Source organism: Cygnus atratus, chromosome 13 (genome assembly GCF_013377495.2).
Source record: "Cygnus atratus isolate AKBS03 ecotype Queensland, Australia chromosome 13, CAtr_DNAZoo_HiC_assembly, whole genome shotgun sequence".
In the NCBI taxonomy this organism is placed as follows: domain Eukaryota; kingdom Metazoa; phylum Chordata; class Aves; order Anseriformes; family Anatidae; genus Cygnus; species Cygnus atratus.
In genome coordinates, this window is record NC_066374.1 from 4,849,333 (window position 1) to 4,868,168 (window position 18,836).

General features: G+C 45.6%; 1 protein-coding gene across 1 annotated transcript in view; it reads right to left on the minus strand.

Moving 5' to 3' along the window:
- The window catches only part of LOC118245452 (vascular endothelial growth factor receptor kdr-like), a 131,002-nt gene that overhangs the window by 92,497 nt on the left and 19,669 nt on the right, over positions 1-18,836 (minus strand). Inside the window, exon 2 of the mRNA XM_035541645.2 lies at positions 3,082-3,178. Within this exon, the coding sequence (XP_035397538.2) occupies positions 3,082-3,178 (97 nt within the window). The remainder of the gene's footprint in view (positions 1-3,081; positions 3,179-18,836) is intronic.

The window sequence follows — 18,836 nt, forward strand, 5'->3', positions numbered from 1 at the left end:
CTAGTACAGGCTGTGCCTGCTTGTGCGTTGAAGAGTACGGTCTTTTTGTAGTAGTTGGTGCTGGTCAGTGTGGAAACCAGTGGGGACAGGAGTAATGGGCTGTGGATTCCTCTGGGGAAGATGGAGCTTGTGTTACTGTTAGAGGGAGGCAGGTCCTTCCTGCCGTGCTCACAGAGAGGCACTCTGTTCTGAAGGACTGGGGGCTCGCTCACCCCTTCTCCCTCCGTCAGTGAATTCCCAGTGACCCAATGGCTTTGGCTGAGCTGAAGAAGGAGTAAGGAGCTCTGGATTTCCCCAGCTGAGTGTCGCCAGGGAGAAATCCGATCTAGACACGTCTACTCAGCGCAGAGATGCTAGTACTTGGTGTATCTAGCAAGCGTGCTGTGTGAAATTTCCAGTTAGCTAGGAACTCCGACTACCCTTTCTGTGCCAGTGGCTTTGCAGCAGTGCAATCGGTGCAGTAAGGGAAGGCGTTTGCCAGCAAATTCAGTGACACTTAAACAAACATCCTCTTGGCCCCCGTTTCTGCCCGTCCTTCTGTCGCCTTCCTGAAGATGATGTGGACACGGGGCTAAGCTCTCGAGGTTATTCCCAGCACGTAGGAGAACGAGAACACTGGGAGAAGTGTGAACATCCGCTCTGGTGAGCAGCCTCACCCTCGCTGGATGCACGGTGGACTTGGACAACCCCACCTCGTCCATCACATCAGCTTCCTGGCCTTCAGAGCACTGGATTACTTTATGGCAGGGAGGTCCCTGCCAGTGCTCTTTTCCTACCTTACTAACGTCATTACTGACGTAATGACCCCTTCTGTCAAGAAACAGGACTCCTGGCCCTGAATGTGAACAATGCCACTTCACATTCAACTCCCATCAAGTGCTCAGGTCCCTGCCCCTCTCCCGTCACCCAGTCTGGTTTCTGCCACAGCTGGAAACCTGCAGCAGTGGTTCTGCAGAGCAGATCAGGGTTTCACAGTTCTGTGCATCCTCACACGTGCCCACTTTCTCCACCTGCCCATTTTATCCAGGTGGAAGATGAAGACTTTGGCCACTGCTTCGGTATTTTCACACATCTGGCCAAGGGGAGTCACAGCAGTAGCTGCAGTTCTGGCCAGGCTGCCAAAAATGAGGAAATCCTGGACATAAACCTCCAATGAGTGGAGGCTGAGGGGGGTGGAACATTAACACGGCGAGTTCAGTCTCCAGCAGCTGCCTGCTCGGCCTGCCATCTCGTGCTGAGCCCTGCTGTTCCCTGGAGGGACCTTGGAGCTCCCTTCTGGACCAGGCTGGAGATCAGCTGTGAGTGTGCGGATGTTGGTGTGTCAGCGGATGGCAGACATCAGGATCTGGTTCAGGGGATCTCACACTCAAAGTGCAGAAATCACACTTCCAGCTTCCAGTCCCGGCTCTTGTGTGAGGCAAGCAACTTAAGTGGGCCTCTGCTCCCATGCGAGCATCGCAGGTACTGCTTCCTGTCAGCCCTGCTGGGGGGGTTTATTGCTTCGCATCCATAAAGCAATTTCGGAACACAGCCAGCACTGTTGAAGTGCTAATAATTTTTTCATCTATTCATTCATCTGGTGATAACGAGAAAACAGGACGTTGCTAGAGATTAAAAAGGCCGTGGATGGAGAACTGCTGAAAAGTAGTGGTTTAATTGGCCTGGAGCACCACACTGAACTCATGTCCACATATCATGTTTTACGAAGCACTACACTGAGATTTTAAAGGACTGTTTAAACTTTATTGCCATCATCCTTGCTGCTTGCCAAGCTAAAAATACCATTGTAAGGTTGTTTTGACCTCATAAGCCACGCGGCTAGCTGGAGGTACTTTGAAAAAAATTACCTTACACTCCAGCAGACATCACAAATTTACACAGCATGAGTCAATGTACCTTTCACTGTAACATTGAATTAGATAGACTAGGAAAAAGTCAGAAGGGATATATGTGTCAGCATAACCTACAGCTTAGATTCACCTTCCCATTGCTCTTACTGTCTCCAGGAACTGGGGTTGCAAGAAACCAACCACGTACTGGCTACAGTCAAGGGGACTTTGGAAGAAGGTGTAAAAAAAAGCCTGTGTGTGAGGGAGAAACTGTGATAGTTTAGATTACCTTAAGCCTTCTCTCCTACAATACTCTCTGAAGAAACTGAAAAACAGCCTCTCACAGCAGCTGGGCATTTAAATCACACTCAGAATGAGTGACACCTGTGTGCAGCACAGTCTGAGGCCTTTTGTGTGACCGAGCGAGCCCGTGTGTGTTTGGACACAGCAGAAGGTGCTCTGACTCTTCGCATTTATGGCTCGGTTGTGACCAAAACCCTATATCCCCCTTTTGCAGAGGTCCACCGCCCTGCAAACACACAGCATTACCAAAACTTTGCTTGTTTATTGTATGGCTGGTTTTTACACATTGTGTCAAGAATCGAAGAGCTGCCACAATTTATGATTAATGCTCCTGGTTACCTTTGATTTAAAGATGTAAGTTCAAGCAGATCAGGTCTTTGCATGTACACATAGTAAATGCTGCTTATTTAATTGTCATCTCTTGGGTTAGCAGTATTTGAGGTTAGGAAGTTTAAGCTTATACACACATTTTTTTGTCATATATATGTATGCATATGTGAAGCTTTATACATATATACATATATATAAAGAGCTAATGACATAGCATGATGATCTCAATTGTCATTTACTTATGGACAGGGGGCAAAGGAGTGACTTTAGCTGCTGAAGAGCTGAATGGGAACCTATTTTCAGATGAGGATCTCACAGCCATGTCCTAAAGGTACAACTCCTTCCATAAGCTTACTTGTGCGCTGACTCAGGGCTTCTCTTGGGCCCCCTTACAATGTAAAGAATGAGGTCGGGCTGCATGGTGACCATAGACCATCCTCCCTGCTCCGTTACAGCCCAGCAAATTCTCCTCCACTCAGAAGCACATGTGAGGGAAAACTGCTCCAGTTGCCAGATCATGGCTGCGCAGCAAACTTTGCTCTCCCCTACCCAAAAGCTGTGCTGTGCCAAGGGAATCAGTACAACCAAGGGAATCCAGCACTGCCGGAGCAATCCTTACCTGCATTTTATTTTTAGGGCTTCTCCTGGTAAGATGACAATGTGGTCTTTTGCAATGCTTAGCGTCGGTTTCTCAAAAAATTCGTCCTCAGCAAGACCTGACACAAATAAAGAAGAAACCATCGTTAGGCAGGCTATTCAGTATGGCTGGAACGGGCACAATGCAGCTGAGGAAAGCTTTCTGTTTTGTAAATAGTTCCTAAATTGGGGGCCCACGCAGGGTTTAATTTATATTGCTGCAATTCAGTTGAGCACACTGTACCTACTGAGATCCCCTCAGTTTGTTTTTCTTTCCCTTATTCATCTCTTTCTTTTCTAACATGGGGAACCTGTATTTCTGCTAATAGTCTTCTTCCTTTTATTTAGAGCTGGCTGTGTTACTGGATTATTACAGTTTTAGAACAACAGATTAATTTCAAAAGGTTTTTACACACACATAAAACTGGCGGGAATTGGGTCTTCGGGAAACAACTTGGTGCATGAGCTCATATATTACCTTGTAATCAATGGGAGGAGAGATAATCATTCTGGGAGCAGCTCTTTCTGATTCACAGCCATGAAACATCTGCTATGTTAAAAACACATCAAAAGCCTCCTGTTTTCCAAAGAAGCATTCACAAATACTGCACTGGAACTAAATAGCAAGCTGCTTTCTTTGAGGCAAATTAAAAAAAAAAAAAAAATAGTGTTGCCAGGCAAGTTTGCAGTGGTGTCTGAGACACCATCCCTAGTGCTAGCGTAACAAGGTTTGTCAGGTCTCTCATGATTGTGGTCTTTAGTGACAGCAGTGACAAAGGCCTCTCTCATCATCGTCACCATCATCATCATCTCCTGGATCAGGAAACATCTCCCAAGCAGCCACACTTCCCAAGGCTCTGTGAGATCAGGACAAGTTTCACCTCGCCCCCTGCTGCGTTGATGAGCACTCAGTGTGGCTCACGCACCAAGCAGCTTGTGAGCACAGCCCCATGACAGCCCCATAAACCCGGGTGCTGAGGGGTGCTCGGATGCTCGTGACCCCTCGCAGACAGCCACTTGCAGGGGCAGCTGACATTTGTGGACAGAGCGAGGAGCGTTGGCAGGTGGGTGCTGCCGCTGCTGCGCAGCCCCAGCCATGGCACTGCGCCCCGAGTGCTCCTGGCAGCTGCCTGCAGAAAGCCGAACGTGAAACCATCCTGCTATCGGAGCGTTCATCTATGGCAATATCACTTTCAGAAAGTGAAACTGAGAAGAAACAGAAGTGAGGCTGGCTGGGCTGCTTTCCTTGTCCAAATTCAAAGTAACATAATCAAGGAAAGGAGAAAACAGGCTTAGATAAGTATCTCAATTTCTAAAGCTCTGACATTAAAGCCGTATGTTTTCTTTCCCCTCCTGCTCTTCAAATCTCTATCTTCTCCTTTGCCTTGAACTTGATAAGCCAGAAATCTTTAGCTGGGCTTATAACAGAGGCATTATTCTCAGCAGAATAGTGAAGATAACGTATCTAACAAAAAGAGAAACATTAGGGTTTAACTTCTCAACTGGATGAAACAGTGATTTTCTTGCCTCCCACCTCCCATCTCCTCTCATCTCCTTTGTGCTGGATTCAAGTAAAATGCTCTGAGCCTGGCATATTCTCTCAGCGTGGAGAGTGAATCACTCCCACGTTGGAGAGCCTGGCTTCCTCCGTGAGCCATTCAAATTCCCAGCAGAAACTCAGTGGAGGCCAGCTCATCTCATGGCACCAGAGTCCTTCCCAGGGAGCATGCTGCCCAGACAGTGTGTTCCTCAACCCCCTTGTTGGGCACACTGAGCCTCCCTACAGACCTTCAGCTGACACTGCACCAGTCCTGACCACGGCTCCATCGTCAGAGACCTCCTGACACCCTGTTCCGCTCTATCTCTAATGTCCTTTACAGAATAAGGAATAAATTGGAGAACAAGTGGGAGCCTGGCCAACGTGAACTCCCTCCAGTGTGACATTGTATAGCACGGCCCTACCTAAAAATTGCTATTGCATGTAATGCTGTGGATGCAAAATGGCCCCCAGACTCACAGAGTCACAGACTCAGAGAATCCCAGAATGGTTGGAAGGGACCTCTGGAGATCATCTGGTCCAAACCCCTTGCCAAGCTGGGTCATCCAGAGCATGTTACACAGCATGTTACACGGCATGGTCTGAGCTTTGGCATGTGCTGTTCCATGATGCTGAGGAATTTCACTCTCCTAAAGCTAAGTGTTGATCTTTGCAAAAAGAAAACAAAAAAATGGTCAATGTAGCTTTGAAAATGTTTGCCGAGTGTCATTTAATTAGCTAGCTGAGGGGGTTTGGGCCCTGCGTAGCTTTTCCAGCACGCAGCTACTACCGCGATCCGCTCTGGGCTGTTTGTACTGTGACTTCAGCCAGGTCTGCTTTGACTTAGAAAATCCTGGGGTTTTGAATAATCCTTTCTTTGGTTCCTCTTGCGCCGTCAATTGTCCTTAGGGCTTACAGGGGCTTAGCTGAAGTCTCAAGCTGGCCTTTTGAACAGGCCTGACTTTTGTCCCTCACAAGCAAGTGTGATACTGTGGGAGGGGTGCGGAGTGCTGTGCCAGGCAGCGGGCAGAGACCCGAGCTGCTCTTGTGACCAGGGAGTAAGTGCTCGGGCTTTTATAATATGTGAGACTGGTTTTGCTAAGAGAAAGAAAAGTATTTTTCAATTATTCTATTTATACATCTGAGCTACTTTTTTCCCAAAGTTTATTTTGGCTTCAGGAGCTGAAGAAAAGAATAAGCAAAGAATAATTTTGGCACGTTTCTACCCCATGGAGGACAGGAGGAGAAATTCCTCTGCCACACACATTTCATCCCTGCTGCCAGGTGACAGAGAGTTTTTCTAAACACAGCGTGTGCCCTTTCTGGCATTCCTGAGCCACAGCTGAGTGGACTCAAAGAAAAAAGTTGCAGGGCAAAACCAAGAAAGTAGTGGGGGAGATGGCAGGATGAGGCCTCACAAAACTTTCAGCCTCCCCTGGTCCCTTTACAGCTGGATTTTGGTTTTCTGGAGGCAAAGCTGGGGACGGCCCCAGGGCACACTGGATGAGAAGAAAGGGAGCTGCTCCACTTTCATATTTATTCATTGGACATTGCGTGCAGGTCTCTTACTTGCTGGTAAGCTCTTGATTGTGTTGTAAAACACAGGCAGGTGCGATCTAGGTCTGGAAAGGGCAAAGTGAACACAATGTTGGCAGCCCATAGGTAAGCATTGTTTGAATGCACCATGTAGCTTAGTTATAGTGCTCTTCCTTCTTTGTATGCTACATGAATGTTCACTATTTTAATGTAGTTCATTTTAATTTTACGGCTTTAATCGGTATGTCTAGCATTTCTCAAAAAAAAAAATACAGCTAGCTCTGTACTTAGAATCATAGAATCGGAGAATATCCTGAGTTGGAAGGTACCCACAAGGATCGTTGAGTTCAGTTTCATAAGAAAACAGTCAGGACTTGAAGAAATCTCTCCGAGGTGGCACTCTGTGGTATGTTATACAATACAACCAGGGCCTCCAACCTGCTCAGGGTGGGGTGGAAGACAAATACTGCTGGACTGAGTCCTGCTGAAGCTAGCATCTTCTGCTTGCACTGCTTAAATTGTCATGTCCAGGCCTAAAATAACATTCTCCTCTTCTTTGGTAAATAATTTTGGTCCTACAGTAGGGCTACAAGGGTCATAAAATCAAAACCAAGTGCTCACACCAAGCATGTCCTTACCACAGCAAAGCTCTGCCGAGGAGCGAGAACCTTGGCAGGCACTGTTCTGCAGAGCGATGTCTAAAAGCCCAGGGAACAGCCCCAGTTCTGTGGCTGTCCCTGCCACTCTCTTTGTGAAGCTAGCACTGCTGCCTGGCTGGGGTGATGAAGCTGGTGCAGCATCCTTCCTCAGATCTTCTGGCACGGTTTGGGATAAGATGCTAGGGCTATCATGCTGTAGAGCTAGGAGAGAGACCGTCATGTACTGCAATGCCCAACATCCCCTCTGTAAACCAAAGGAGAAAGGCAGGTTCCTCCTGGAATGTGACGTGACATGTGAGGTTAGTTCTTGCCCTCAAGGACTTGTTGCCAAAGCAGGTTGACCACAGCTGGTCAAGAGTCTCGCAGGGCTGAGCTAAAGAGAGGCTTTAGAAAGAGCCCTGAGCCAGGATGGACCCTCCAACCAGGGCCTCTCTGCACCATTTCTGCTCCCAAGAGCTTATTCTCTCTGCCAGTTTAACATTCTGCTCCTGACAGAGCAGAAAACCCCAAACACAGCACATCTACACGGGTCCTTGGCAGTGAAATGTGAAAGGCTGACTGATACATTGTCCAGGGAAGAAAAGTATATTGAAAACTGCTTTTCCTCGGATAATCTGATTTTGCAGCATAGCCAACATGAAACCTGGGAGGATCCTCAGGCGGAGGGTAACGTGTGACCTCCCTCACCTCTGTTAGATGATTCCTAACTCCATCTCACTTGGCTGAGGGACATCACTCCCACACTAAGCGAATGCCTTGTTCGTGCTAGGACCATCAGAAAGCACAGATAACAACTATTTTTAATCTCTGTTTCTCATTGTAACAGTCTTCCTTCAAGCATCCTTTAGGCACTGTCACTACCCAGTAGCTATGCCAAAAAGAGCGCTCACAAATGCTTGTGAGATCGAGTGTATCTAGGTATCGTACATAGTGACAGCTAATGTCAATATCGTACCTGATTAAGAGATCCTCTTATCCCTTTTGGGCACTGCAGCACACAGAGGAAGGGAAAACTGAAAGAACAGTACCAAAGAGCACCTAACCTCTGCGTCAGATGACAAAAAAATAACATCTAGGGAAAGCGCAGACCGCTGTGCTGACAGCTAAATGAAGCCGGTTAGACCAAGGCCCTGATTCCACAAGGATTTGGGCACACAAATAGCTTTTTGCACATGATTGAACTCCAGGGACTATTCATGTGTGTAAAGTCACTCTTGTGCACAGATCTGGGCCCTAGGACACATCAGGTCCCATTAGGAAGGGCTGGAAGTCAGAGTTTTAGAGCTGACTTAGTAGGGAAAGGGGAGAGGCATAGACACGTTATTTAAAAACTTTGTCCACTGCTGACAATAGATTGGGAATACTTTTGTAAGCCATGCTTAACTTGTAGTGTTTCTGAAAGTTAGAGCCCAGATCAGGAACATAATCTGTGCTCTGAAAATGCTCAGGGGAGTCACTGGGGGCTCTATGACCAGCATGTATGGCCCTCATCACTGTTAATGAGATGGTTGCCTTTAATACGGATTGTGCTGATGAAGAGCTGCTACCTGTTCTACCTGCCAGGGAAAAACAGATGATAGCTCAGTCTCTCCAAACTGCTTTGTGTCTGCAGCACTAAATGACACGGAGGAGAGACAATGTGCTGTCCTTTGAGAGGCCAGGAAACCTCATCACAAGGACACAGCTTGAGTGCATCTGGAAAATGAACAGGTACCAGTTTTAAAAGGTATTTTCATGACTATATCCCCAAGGAAATCCTATTTCCACTAGAATTAGAAAGTTCAAGGATTCAGTGAAAAGCTGTGTGTGTTTAAACCAACGGCCTGTAATCATTTTAGGATTTGTTTGAAGGTCACCCACTATGAAAAGAGAAGACAGTACTGCTAGCATTATGGCATCACAAGCCTTGCAATATTTGGTGTGTTTATTAGGTCTTCAGCTCCTGGAATCAGCTTTCACTTGTTATAATTGAGTAATTTTCTATTACTTTAAAGGCTTAAAAAGACATTAGCAAGTAAGTAAAAAGACCCACCTCTCCCTCCTTTTTGTTGTGACTTTGGGTGGGAGAAGGACATATAATTTTCGATTCTGCCAGACTCATGCATTAATAAAATATCTTATGCTCTCTATTCTAAACACAATATTTTCTAAATTAAGCATTACTGCTGGCTTTGACTTTCCCAGCAAAGAAGGGATGCTCTTGTCTTGAAGATCTTGGCTTTAAATCAGGAGCAAACGTCTCCATTTTCTTCTTTTCTGCTGGCTAGTGGGTGCTCTGTCAAGCCACCTGATGGGTACCGAGCCAGTAGGGAGGGCAAAGGCCCCCCACGATGGGCTGCAGATGTGGAATGTGTGGGTCAGAAAGGGCTGTGTGAAGGTAGCTTACCCTCCAGATCTAACGTGGCTTGATCAGATTGCTCCCATTTCATGGTTTGCTCAGGGAGTTAGCTTTATCAGGTTGTTTGCTCTCCTAAGGCTCAATTCTCCATATGTATTTTGAGGCTAATAATTGAAGTTGTTTGTAAAGATTTTAACTCTTCATCTTTTCCTACACACGTGCACAGCACTTGATGTATGAGGCCGTGCCCTCCTCCTCAGGTGCTGTCACGGGCCACAGCCCCGTAGGATGCTCACACACTCCCTGCTGAGCTGTCTTTCCCAGAGAGGAGTAGGGGCCTAGTGCTTGTCCCAGCCCTGCTCTCACACGAGCTGGAAATGCCACTTCAGCAAGTGCTAGTTGTTAGGTCAGAGATTGGACTAGGTGATCTTGGAGGTCTCTTCCAACCTAAATGATTCTGTGATTCGGTGATTTGGTGATTCTGCTCCATGTGCTGCAAGCTGGCAGCCAAGCTACTCCCCACCAGCCTGTAATGGGAACAAACCACCACCCTCAAAACTGCCCAATGCATCATCTAGGCAAGAAAGGTTAAAGAGCCCACTTGCCCCCAGGTCTCTTGGGAACTTTTGAAGATTTTCTGTTTTGTTTTGCAAGAAGCATATCCTCCTGTTGGCTTCCACCTGGAAGAACACAGGAATCCCCCCAGGGAGTCCTGCCACAGAGATGCTCTGTGTGGGCATGTAGCCAGCCATCTGTAGGCCAGTCAGAGCTTCCATTCCTACAGAAGCTGAAGAAGTTCATACAAAATTAAATTAGTAATCAGTAACTCATCCGGAGAGATGGCTAAGATTCTTTCAGAATGTCTGAATGCTAGTGTTAACCCAAGAGTATCTGCTGGCGCAGCAGGCTTCATGGTTTTGTTGATTTTCCAAACCAGAAGACCTAGTATTTGTTTAGCTGGTTTGTGAGAAAGGGGAGCAGTTCCCACCCATTCTTCTCCTCTGCCTGCTACAGATACAAGTTGTGTGCAGCTCCACCAGAGGCAGGAGTTCGGATGTAAACGTTCTCAGTGACAACAACAAAAAATTCAATCATTGCTCTCAAGTGGAGAAGACATCTACAGCACAGGGAAAACAACTGCTAAGTAGAGCGAGTGTTTGAAGATAAGGCATTGGCCCTACTCTTGGGATTTGTTCCTACAAGACTTTTCCTCACCCATAGATGCATCAGCATTTCCTGATGAAGTGGCACAGGGTCACTCTGACTTCCTCCTGTAATCAGCAGAAAGGCTTCAGCAAGGCCACCTGATTGCTTTGTGTGCTGACAGTTAAAAAACCACTGTTAATTAACAGGAACTTTACTCTGATTTTTGGTAATCAAAACATAACCTTTGGAGTTTGACTACACCTGCTCAAAGGCAACTCCCTGAACGTGCAGTGCCATGAGCTTTCTCGTCTTTCCATGATAGGGATCGCCATATCAGTTGCAGATTTATGGAAAGAGGCCACAGAAAGCAGCTCTAGGTCAAAATTGTTTGGTCTTTGGTGGCAGCAGCTCATTAATCAGAGCCATTGTTTTCCCTCTGACACTGCAGAGTGTGGAGTCCTACAGAATGACAGAGATATCACCGCCCTGTGCTTATGTTGAGTTATGTAGGGGGGAGACACGTCCGTTCTTTGTGGCTGCGTGACAAGTCCAGAACTTAGATCTACAGCCATAAAATAAACATGAGATCTGGGAAAGGAGGTGGCAACATCTGCAATCATCTGCCATGCACTCAAGCACAATTTAAAGTATTTAGGAAATGCAGCAATCTCATGTTGATGGAGAAAAGGCTGGGAATGTTGTTATTTCTGGATCTAAATTATGGCAATTCCTCTGGGAAAGAGAAGACCTGGCACATATCCACGATTAGCAAATATGCAGACCCGGTGGGAGAGAGACACACACACACACAAAAGAGACCATGCTATGTGTGAAAGAAAAAAAAAATCGAAATATGTGAGGTATGAAACTGTCTTTGCCTCTCCCCCGATGTGGTCTCCTGAGAACAGCTTAGGGTTGCAGATGCAAGTGTTTCCAATGATTCCCAGACAGGATTACTTCATAGAAGCTCCGGACATAGCTTTCATTCTTCCTTGACTTGGCCATCCTGAGGAGAGGGCCCGTTCTGCCGACAGGCCTCTGAGGGAGAGCAGCACAGGCACGGGCTGGCCTGAGGAGGAACCCACATGGCAGCAGCCCCTGCAGGAGCCCACCAGGCCTCCCTGCCGCTGGCTTCGGCCTTGGGTTCGCACTGTGCTCCCGACGGAGCCCACCACAGCCCCTGTCCTGCCTGCCCTTCGCCCATATGGTAAAGGATTTGCTGCTCCTTGGTCTTCAGATATAACGCAGCATTCATCTGGAAGTGAACGTGGCCAAGGTTTTGCTTCTTTCTCCAGAGCGCCAAGTGGGAAATGGGAAGGTGGGAAGGTGGGCTCGGCCTGTCAACGCTGGGCCCCACCAGGCTTTCCTGGGTCACCTCACATCTTTTAGCACAGGTGAACTCCTGGGAGCATATTTGTGTACTGGTGGACGGATCACTTTTATCACTTTTATCAGCCCAACACGTCTTCGTAGCTACAGACACTGACCAAGTTATGAAACCTGCTTGTCAAATCCCTACACTCAGTTCCCTTTAATCTAATCTAATTGCTCTATAGAGGGTAATTTGTATGCCGTGTACGCGGTGAAACTTAGAAAGTTTCGGGTGCTATGGAAGGAACGTTTTTAAACACTTTTAATTCAATTACTTTATTATTTTGAGTAGCTATCGGCAGATTAGTTCATTTATCAAGGGTGACATGTAAGGCTGAAAGTCAACAGCAGTAATTCACAGACTTCATGTGTATCACATAGAGCAGCACTAAACACTGTGTTCACTCACACATCAATGGGATTGAATTTGGCACCTCTCTATATTTCTTTCAAAGTTATTTCTTTTGTACAGCTGCAAATAATGAAAGCAATTGTTGTGCTGACTCTGTTCTAAGAACTATTCCCCAACCCGCTCATGTGCACAGAAAGAAACAGTCACTATGGAAATCTATCTTGATTTGGGCCAGGACCTCTCGTGAAAAACAAGTAGTAAATCTGTTGATGCAAGCACTGATTTCTCTCTTGCTTCTACCCAGTTTTAACATTTATATTTGACTTTTTATCTGGAGTAATGGGGCTGCCTGTATTCGGGATAAGAGTAAATAAAGCTCTTTAGCCTGGTTATTTCATTAAAGAGAATGGATCTTTTTTTTTAAACTTAGAAAAGTTTTCTGATATGTCTTCTTGTCCGTACAATTTTATATCTTTCTAACCTTTTTCTATTGCAGTGCCAGTAACCATCAGATTAAAAAAAAAATAAGGCAGTATTTTTATTTTCTGCATGGATATGATATGGTAATATAGATATATTTCTACTTATTGATCACAACATTACTGCACGCCTCTTGGCAGACTGGAAATGTAAATAGTGGTTTCCATACGATGGCAGCACTTCCTGCAGGGGGTACGTGATGCACCAAGGCAGTAGTAAAGCTGCATGCAGGTCCTCTGCTTGCAAGGCAGGAGACAGGGAGCATGCAGTGGGATTTATTTTTCTGAAGGCCCGAGCAGTTGCCCTTAATTCGGTGTTCAGAAGGCATACTGCAACCCACGCACACACCAGCTAATTCATCCTGACTGCCAGCAGAGGTCAGACTTTAAGCTGGCAACATAAAATCCTAAAAGGGATTTCCCTTAGGTCCCCATAAAAGTTGCTAACATCAGAGACCAGCAATGGTGAAATGAAATTTTTATGAGAAGTCAATAAAATAATGCTGTTTTCACACATGTCAAAGATCTGTTCTAGTATCTGGTCATACAGGCACCCAAAGCATACTGCTGGAGTTATAAATCTAGTCTAGTCCCATCACCTTTAGAGTATAATCATGAAACAACTTTCAGCAATAATTTAGAGCTATCAGACTTGTTTCAGAGGGAGACCTCTGGTACCATACAGCTTGGAAAATAACACTCATAAATTAAAAGCAAACAGAGATTAAAATAAAAGTCCTTCAAGTTAAATATGCTGGTAAATAAAGTTTCACTTGGCCATACCGCACGAATTAATGCAGTGGCCAGCATTAACCCAACATACAACCTCACCTGCCATATATATGTATATTTACAGAGCTGCTGAGGGATGATAATTTGAAATTCACCTAATCTGGCTATTTAAGTTCATAGCCAGAACATGTATTAACAGAGAAATTTTGCATATAATATAAGGTAATATTAATGTGCAACAGTCTTTCAAACTACTGGGTCAATTAAAATATTGTACTCTAAGTCAGCATACACCTTTGACAATAAAATTTCATGATAATTCATCCTAAGTAAAAGAGTTTGGAAAAGTGTAAGATGGATACCTAGAGAGACATCAGAATGACCAGAGAGGAACAGGAGAGAGAAATTATGACATCTCTCAAACTCTAGTTTAGCAAGAAGTGTGTTTCTTTGAATTGTAAGGACTCTGCCTTCAGCCTGCATGTATCAAGTGAGGAGGATGCTCACTCCTGTTCCTCCTCTACCATCCGCAGACTAAATTGGTGACTCCCAAGTCTCTTCTTGTTTCATCAGCCACCTTCTCAAGAGACTGTTGGGAAACCCTCAAACTAGTTGTAACATATCCTTAAGCCCTGAACAGCATAGAGTGACCTTCACAAGATCTGAAAAAAGATGCTGTTAGCCCAACTGATGGAGTTTATCAAGATATGCCATGTGGATCCGTTCTGGATCCCATCTTTCCTTTGTACATGGAAATTATTTGTTTGCAGTGATTTGAGTCAGTAGAGCCAGATGAGGCTTAAGAGGGAGACTAACAGAGCCTTTCATTTGGTTTGGTTTGGTGAAAACTGCCTAGATGAGACGGACACATTCCGAAACTTGGTAGCCTGGGCCTTCAATGAACATGAAGTTCAGTGAGGAAATCTGTTCAGTGGCACACAAGCCAAAAAAAAAAAAAGGAAACTTGTCCCTACAGCTAAGCTGGTGGCTCATCTCCAATGAAGATGAAAAGAATTCATTGCTGCAGAGATGTTTGTTTTTAGGAAAGCATGGGTTTACTCGCTGGTTGCGAGTTATGATTTTAGAGTATCATTTTCTCTGTGTTCTTTGATGTTCAGTCAAGGATCAACAGCCCAAATATGTGGAAGAGAACAGTTAAGATACTAAATATACGTGTCTAGATCTCAGCTTTGTATCTTGACTCTGACATCTCAGGTGTCAGGGATGATTCTTAGGCAATTTTGTCTCAACATTGTATGAATGTTCTGCCAGTTTTCCATATCTCAAGCAAAACTTTGGTATGGTTTAAACGATAATCTGTCATTTTTCTAATCTGATTATTTGCCAGGTTGTCTAAACCTGAAGATCAAGAGCCCTCTCAGTAGATTTGATACTACTTGCTTGCACAGCACACTGTAATGGGACCTTTCGGTGCTACAATAATAAAACTTGTAAATCGGAGTGCTTAACAGGAAGGGTTGGGATCACAGGAGGTCCAATACCAAGGGCAGCTATTTATCTGCTTTTACAGTTGCAAGCGCTAAGAGTCTAGGGAGAGGAAAGAAAATCTTCCCAACGTTGTTCTATCAGCCTGTCTAATTCATTTCCCAAAGGAAGCAACCATCCCTATCTTTAGGACTATTTAAAATTAGATGAGATGAAGCGCTAGGAGATGTCCTTCAGAAAACATTTGCTAGTGACCTACATGAAGCAATCTCCCAGTGCTTCAGTTGCCACATCTAGGGCTGTATTGGGGCCACACTGTTCCGCTCAGATGGCCTGCCAGGGCCGGTCTCTTCTTTCCAAACTGCTTTGGTACCGCTTCAGCACTGCTGGGACTCAAAGGCAGAGTGGGTGTGCTGGGCTTTGGACTCAACTGTCCATAAACCAAAACTCAGAAGAGGACTGCAGCTGTTTCTAAGAAACACAAGAGCTGAGAGAGGAATTTGGATGAGGGTCTGCTGAGTGCTAAGAGGGTGGCTTGCAAAACAGCCTCTGACCGTACTCCATGGCTAAATCCCAATCAAGCCATCAAGCAAGCTGACTGCCCGCTGCCCACCAAGTGCTCGTGGGTTAGTTGTTCAGAAAGGCTGCCGCTTGTCCCGGGCCACATGCCCTGAGGTTTCCTGCTTGGAGCCTTGCTGGTATGAATCCAGCAGTCAGCTCTGCTCCCTGGGGGTGTCGGTGGGTCGTGTAAGCAGCATCGTGCAACACACCAGTGGAAACGGGGTAATGTGTATTCTCAGGCCTTTTGCAGAGTGCTAAATTCCTCCTCTCCATCACCCAGCCCTCTTTTCTAAGAAAAATATCAGCTTGCATGGAAACACTTCTTTGTACAGAACATCTGTGTCCTCCTGCTGATGAATCACTGACCTGCAGAAGGAGGAGGCCAAGGGAAGGTCACGAGAGGGACACAATCAGAATGGGGAAGGTGGATGGTCACAGTGAAACAGAACGAAGGCACACACCCAGTTAGCATTATTTTATTAGTTTTTCTGGGACTATAAATCCAGAAGTAAATGAGCCAGAGCCTCCCAAGATCAGCCCAATTGATGAACCACACTAAAGAGCAATGAATTTGATCAAATCACAAAGATCATATGTGTCAGAAAAGTGCAAATTCCAAATGACAGTGAAATCTGCTTGGCAGGTAATGCCTCTGTTTTCTCTGTTTCTTAACATAACCCATTAAGAAGAAATGGGCTGAAACCAACTTTGGACTTGACGCTGGAATCTGTTTTCGATCAGCTCTGTGTTCTGCTTCTGTCGGCTTCGTGTGCCTGTCTCAAGAGGTTTTACTTTTTTTTTGGTTTGTTTTGAAGGGTGGGAGGTTGCTATTTTGGGAGATGAGATAAAAGCTGTTTGCTCGAGAAGGGGAGAGAGAACCTAACGATCTGCTTAAAAACCAGTCCCCGATTCAGTTAGGTTTCTGCATCCCCAGGCGACGTTATGTTATCTCCTGCCTGCAACCTCCCTGTGTAGTTTGGCCTAACTAGGTCTGCAAGCTGGTTTCCTCGCTGGTTTGCATTAAGCTGGAAAGTACCAATCAGACCCAGGGAACTGTCTGCAAATCGTTTGTGAAATCCTTCTTAATGACAAAGTCCATCAGGCCGTGGAGCAGGGCTTCAATCGCTTCCTTGCAGCCTCCACCACAGCTACCCTGACGTGACCCCAGCTGCTCCCCTGTTTGTTAGGCTTCTCTGCAGACATAATGTTTTTGATGGCAGGGCTTGGAGGAATTCTGCTTGTGGCAAAGCAGGAATCTGCTTCAAATTAGCACTGCACATATTTATCAAGTCTACGTAGCGTGGCTGCCTGTTGACAAAAGTCCCTTCTTCTGTCCCCTGCCGGTTTCCAGATTCACTCGCTTGCCCTGTGAAGCTTTGGAGGAAAGGCAGCCACCGGTGTCTGAGCACAGCCTCCCACAAACCCGGAGCAGGGCGACAGGTGGGTGATCCTCCAGCCGGGATGCCCCGAGCTGAGCCTGCTTCTTTAGGGCCAGATCCTGGTTCTTGGTTTGACCTCGAGGGGCTCTGTGGGGGGCTCACGCACTTCAAGGCTACCTCGGCTCACTGCCCTGGCCTGGCCCTGGCTGTATCCTCCCTGCTGCTGCAGCAGAGCAACTCCCTCTGCAGCCAGGTTGGTTGGCTCGCAGCAGCTCACATCATCATCTGAAGGAACCACAGCACCAGGGAGACGATTGCACAGTGCCTCTGGAAGCCATGCATTTGCCTTGTGGGACCCTGCTTTTAAAGGTTCTTCACTGACTTTCAGGAAGAGAAAACATTGCTGGGCACCCAGCAGCAGACCCGGTTTGCATTAAAGCCACCTACGCCGCTTAGCAAAAGCTGGGCAGGAAATTCTTCTTTTTCATGTCTAAATATTTAAGATCTATTTATTTATTTTAATTCCTGCTGTGCATAGGGATAAAACAAAAATCCTTCAAAGGTTTTTTTTTATTATTATTATTTTTTTATTTTTATTATGAAAAGCAGCAACAGAAAAAGACTCATCTAAAAATAGCCATATATTTAGGGCAGCCCCCGGTAGTTGGAGACACAGATTCAAAGGCTTGATTCCGCCAAGGAACATGGTGTCTCCAGCATCCTACGCATGCATCTCAATGACAGGGGCATGGTGTTGCTGGGCTGTGAGCAGAAAAACCATCCTGGCTGGAGAACCTTTCCTGGAAGACTGCATTTACCCCAGTCACTTTGGACACAAAATTTTGTCACAGTGTAATTTTCTAATGAAAATTTTCTCTCTTGTTATAAAAACCCAGACTGGTTCTATTACTACTGATTTCAAACACAGTAGAAATAAGCCCACTGCTGTTTTCTTTTCCTAAAAATTTCCCTTCTCAGCCCAAGAGTTTATTGCAGTTCTCATAGATAAAACGTGCAGTTGCTCTCTGAAGAATAAGATCAGTTCTTGAGCTGGATAGTTACGGAAATCAACAAATGTGACTCTAAGAGCAATTAAATGAAGAAAGCAGCTCCTGTTTTTGGAACTCTCTCCTGACTATTTCTTGCAGAGTAACAGAAGCCCTGATAAAAAACACAGATCTGTATGAAAATGTCGAGGAGAAAAGAGAACCATGGAAACTAAGTGAGCTCTGAATGAAAGCAAAGAGAACACCACTACCAAGAAAGAAAAATGTCACCACGTGGATTCAGGCAGGGAGTAGTACCAAGGCTGGAGACGGAAGAATAATGGAAATGCACACAGACAATTAACAAGGTTCCTTCCCATACTGAATCCATGCACAGAGCCGTGAACTGCTGCACTAAGAACCCAGAGAATCGATTCTGATAAGGAAATCCAGATCTGAGGCCCTGCAGAATAAGCAAATGGCTTGTCAAGGCAGAGCACACATTAGCTGGAGTCCTTACTTGATCTTTCAGAGGTCTGTTCCCTTGGTTAGGCAGTACCATTTTTAGCGTGGCATATGAATTTTGGCCTGTGGACTATGCTACTGAAGAATTTCTCCACATGCTAAAGAAAAACAGGTTTTCTGTGTCTCTTGCTGAGTATGGTGGTACCTGTGTGCTATACGTATCTGAGGATGAGGGGGAAGCAAAGCCAACTACAGTCAAACAGATGCATTGAAAAAGCAAGTACTGCACAGTCAGTTAAAGGTGTTTTTTTGTTTGTTTGTTTGTTTGTTTTTCTGTATGTGTAGTAAGTTCACACAGACACCTGGATCTGCACAACCAAGCCAGAATGAGACCAGCCACTAGGCTAGCCAACAACATGCAATACTTTGACTCAAAGAAACATGCTTGCTTTCCAGCTGGAAAGAGAAGCTGACCATTTTGCCGCACTCTTAAGATATCAAAATGTTTATATCAATTTAAAACAGACTCTTGCAGAGAGTACAAAAATAAAGAATTTTCAGGCGGAGACCTCAGAGGCCAAATTGTAAACCCTTGGCTAAAAGGTCTTAGGGTAGAAACAATTGCAGAGCATTAACTGCATAGCAGTGGTTCATACAGGAGCCATAAGAGTAAAGACAGTATTTAGGAAGATTGTGAGGCATTTCATGTGGCCTTTAGTGCAAGGTCACAGGATGTAAGAAGCTTCGGGAG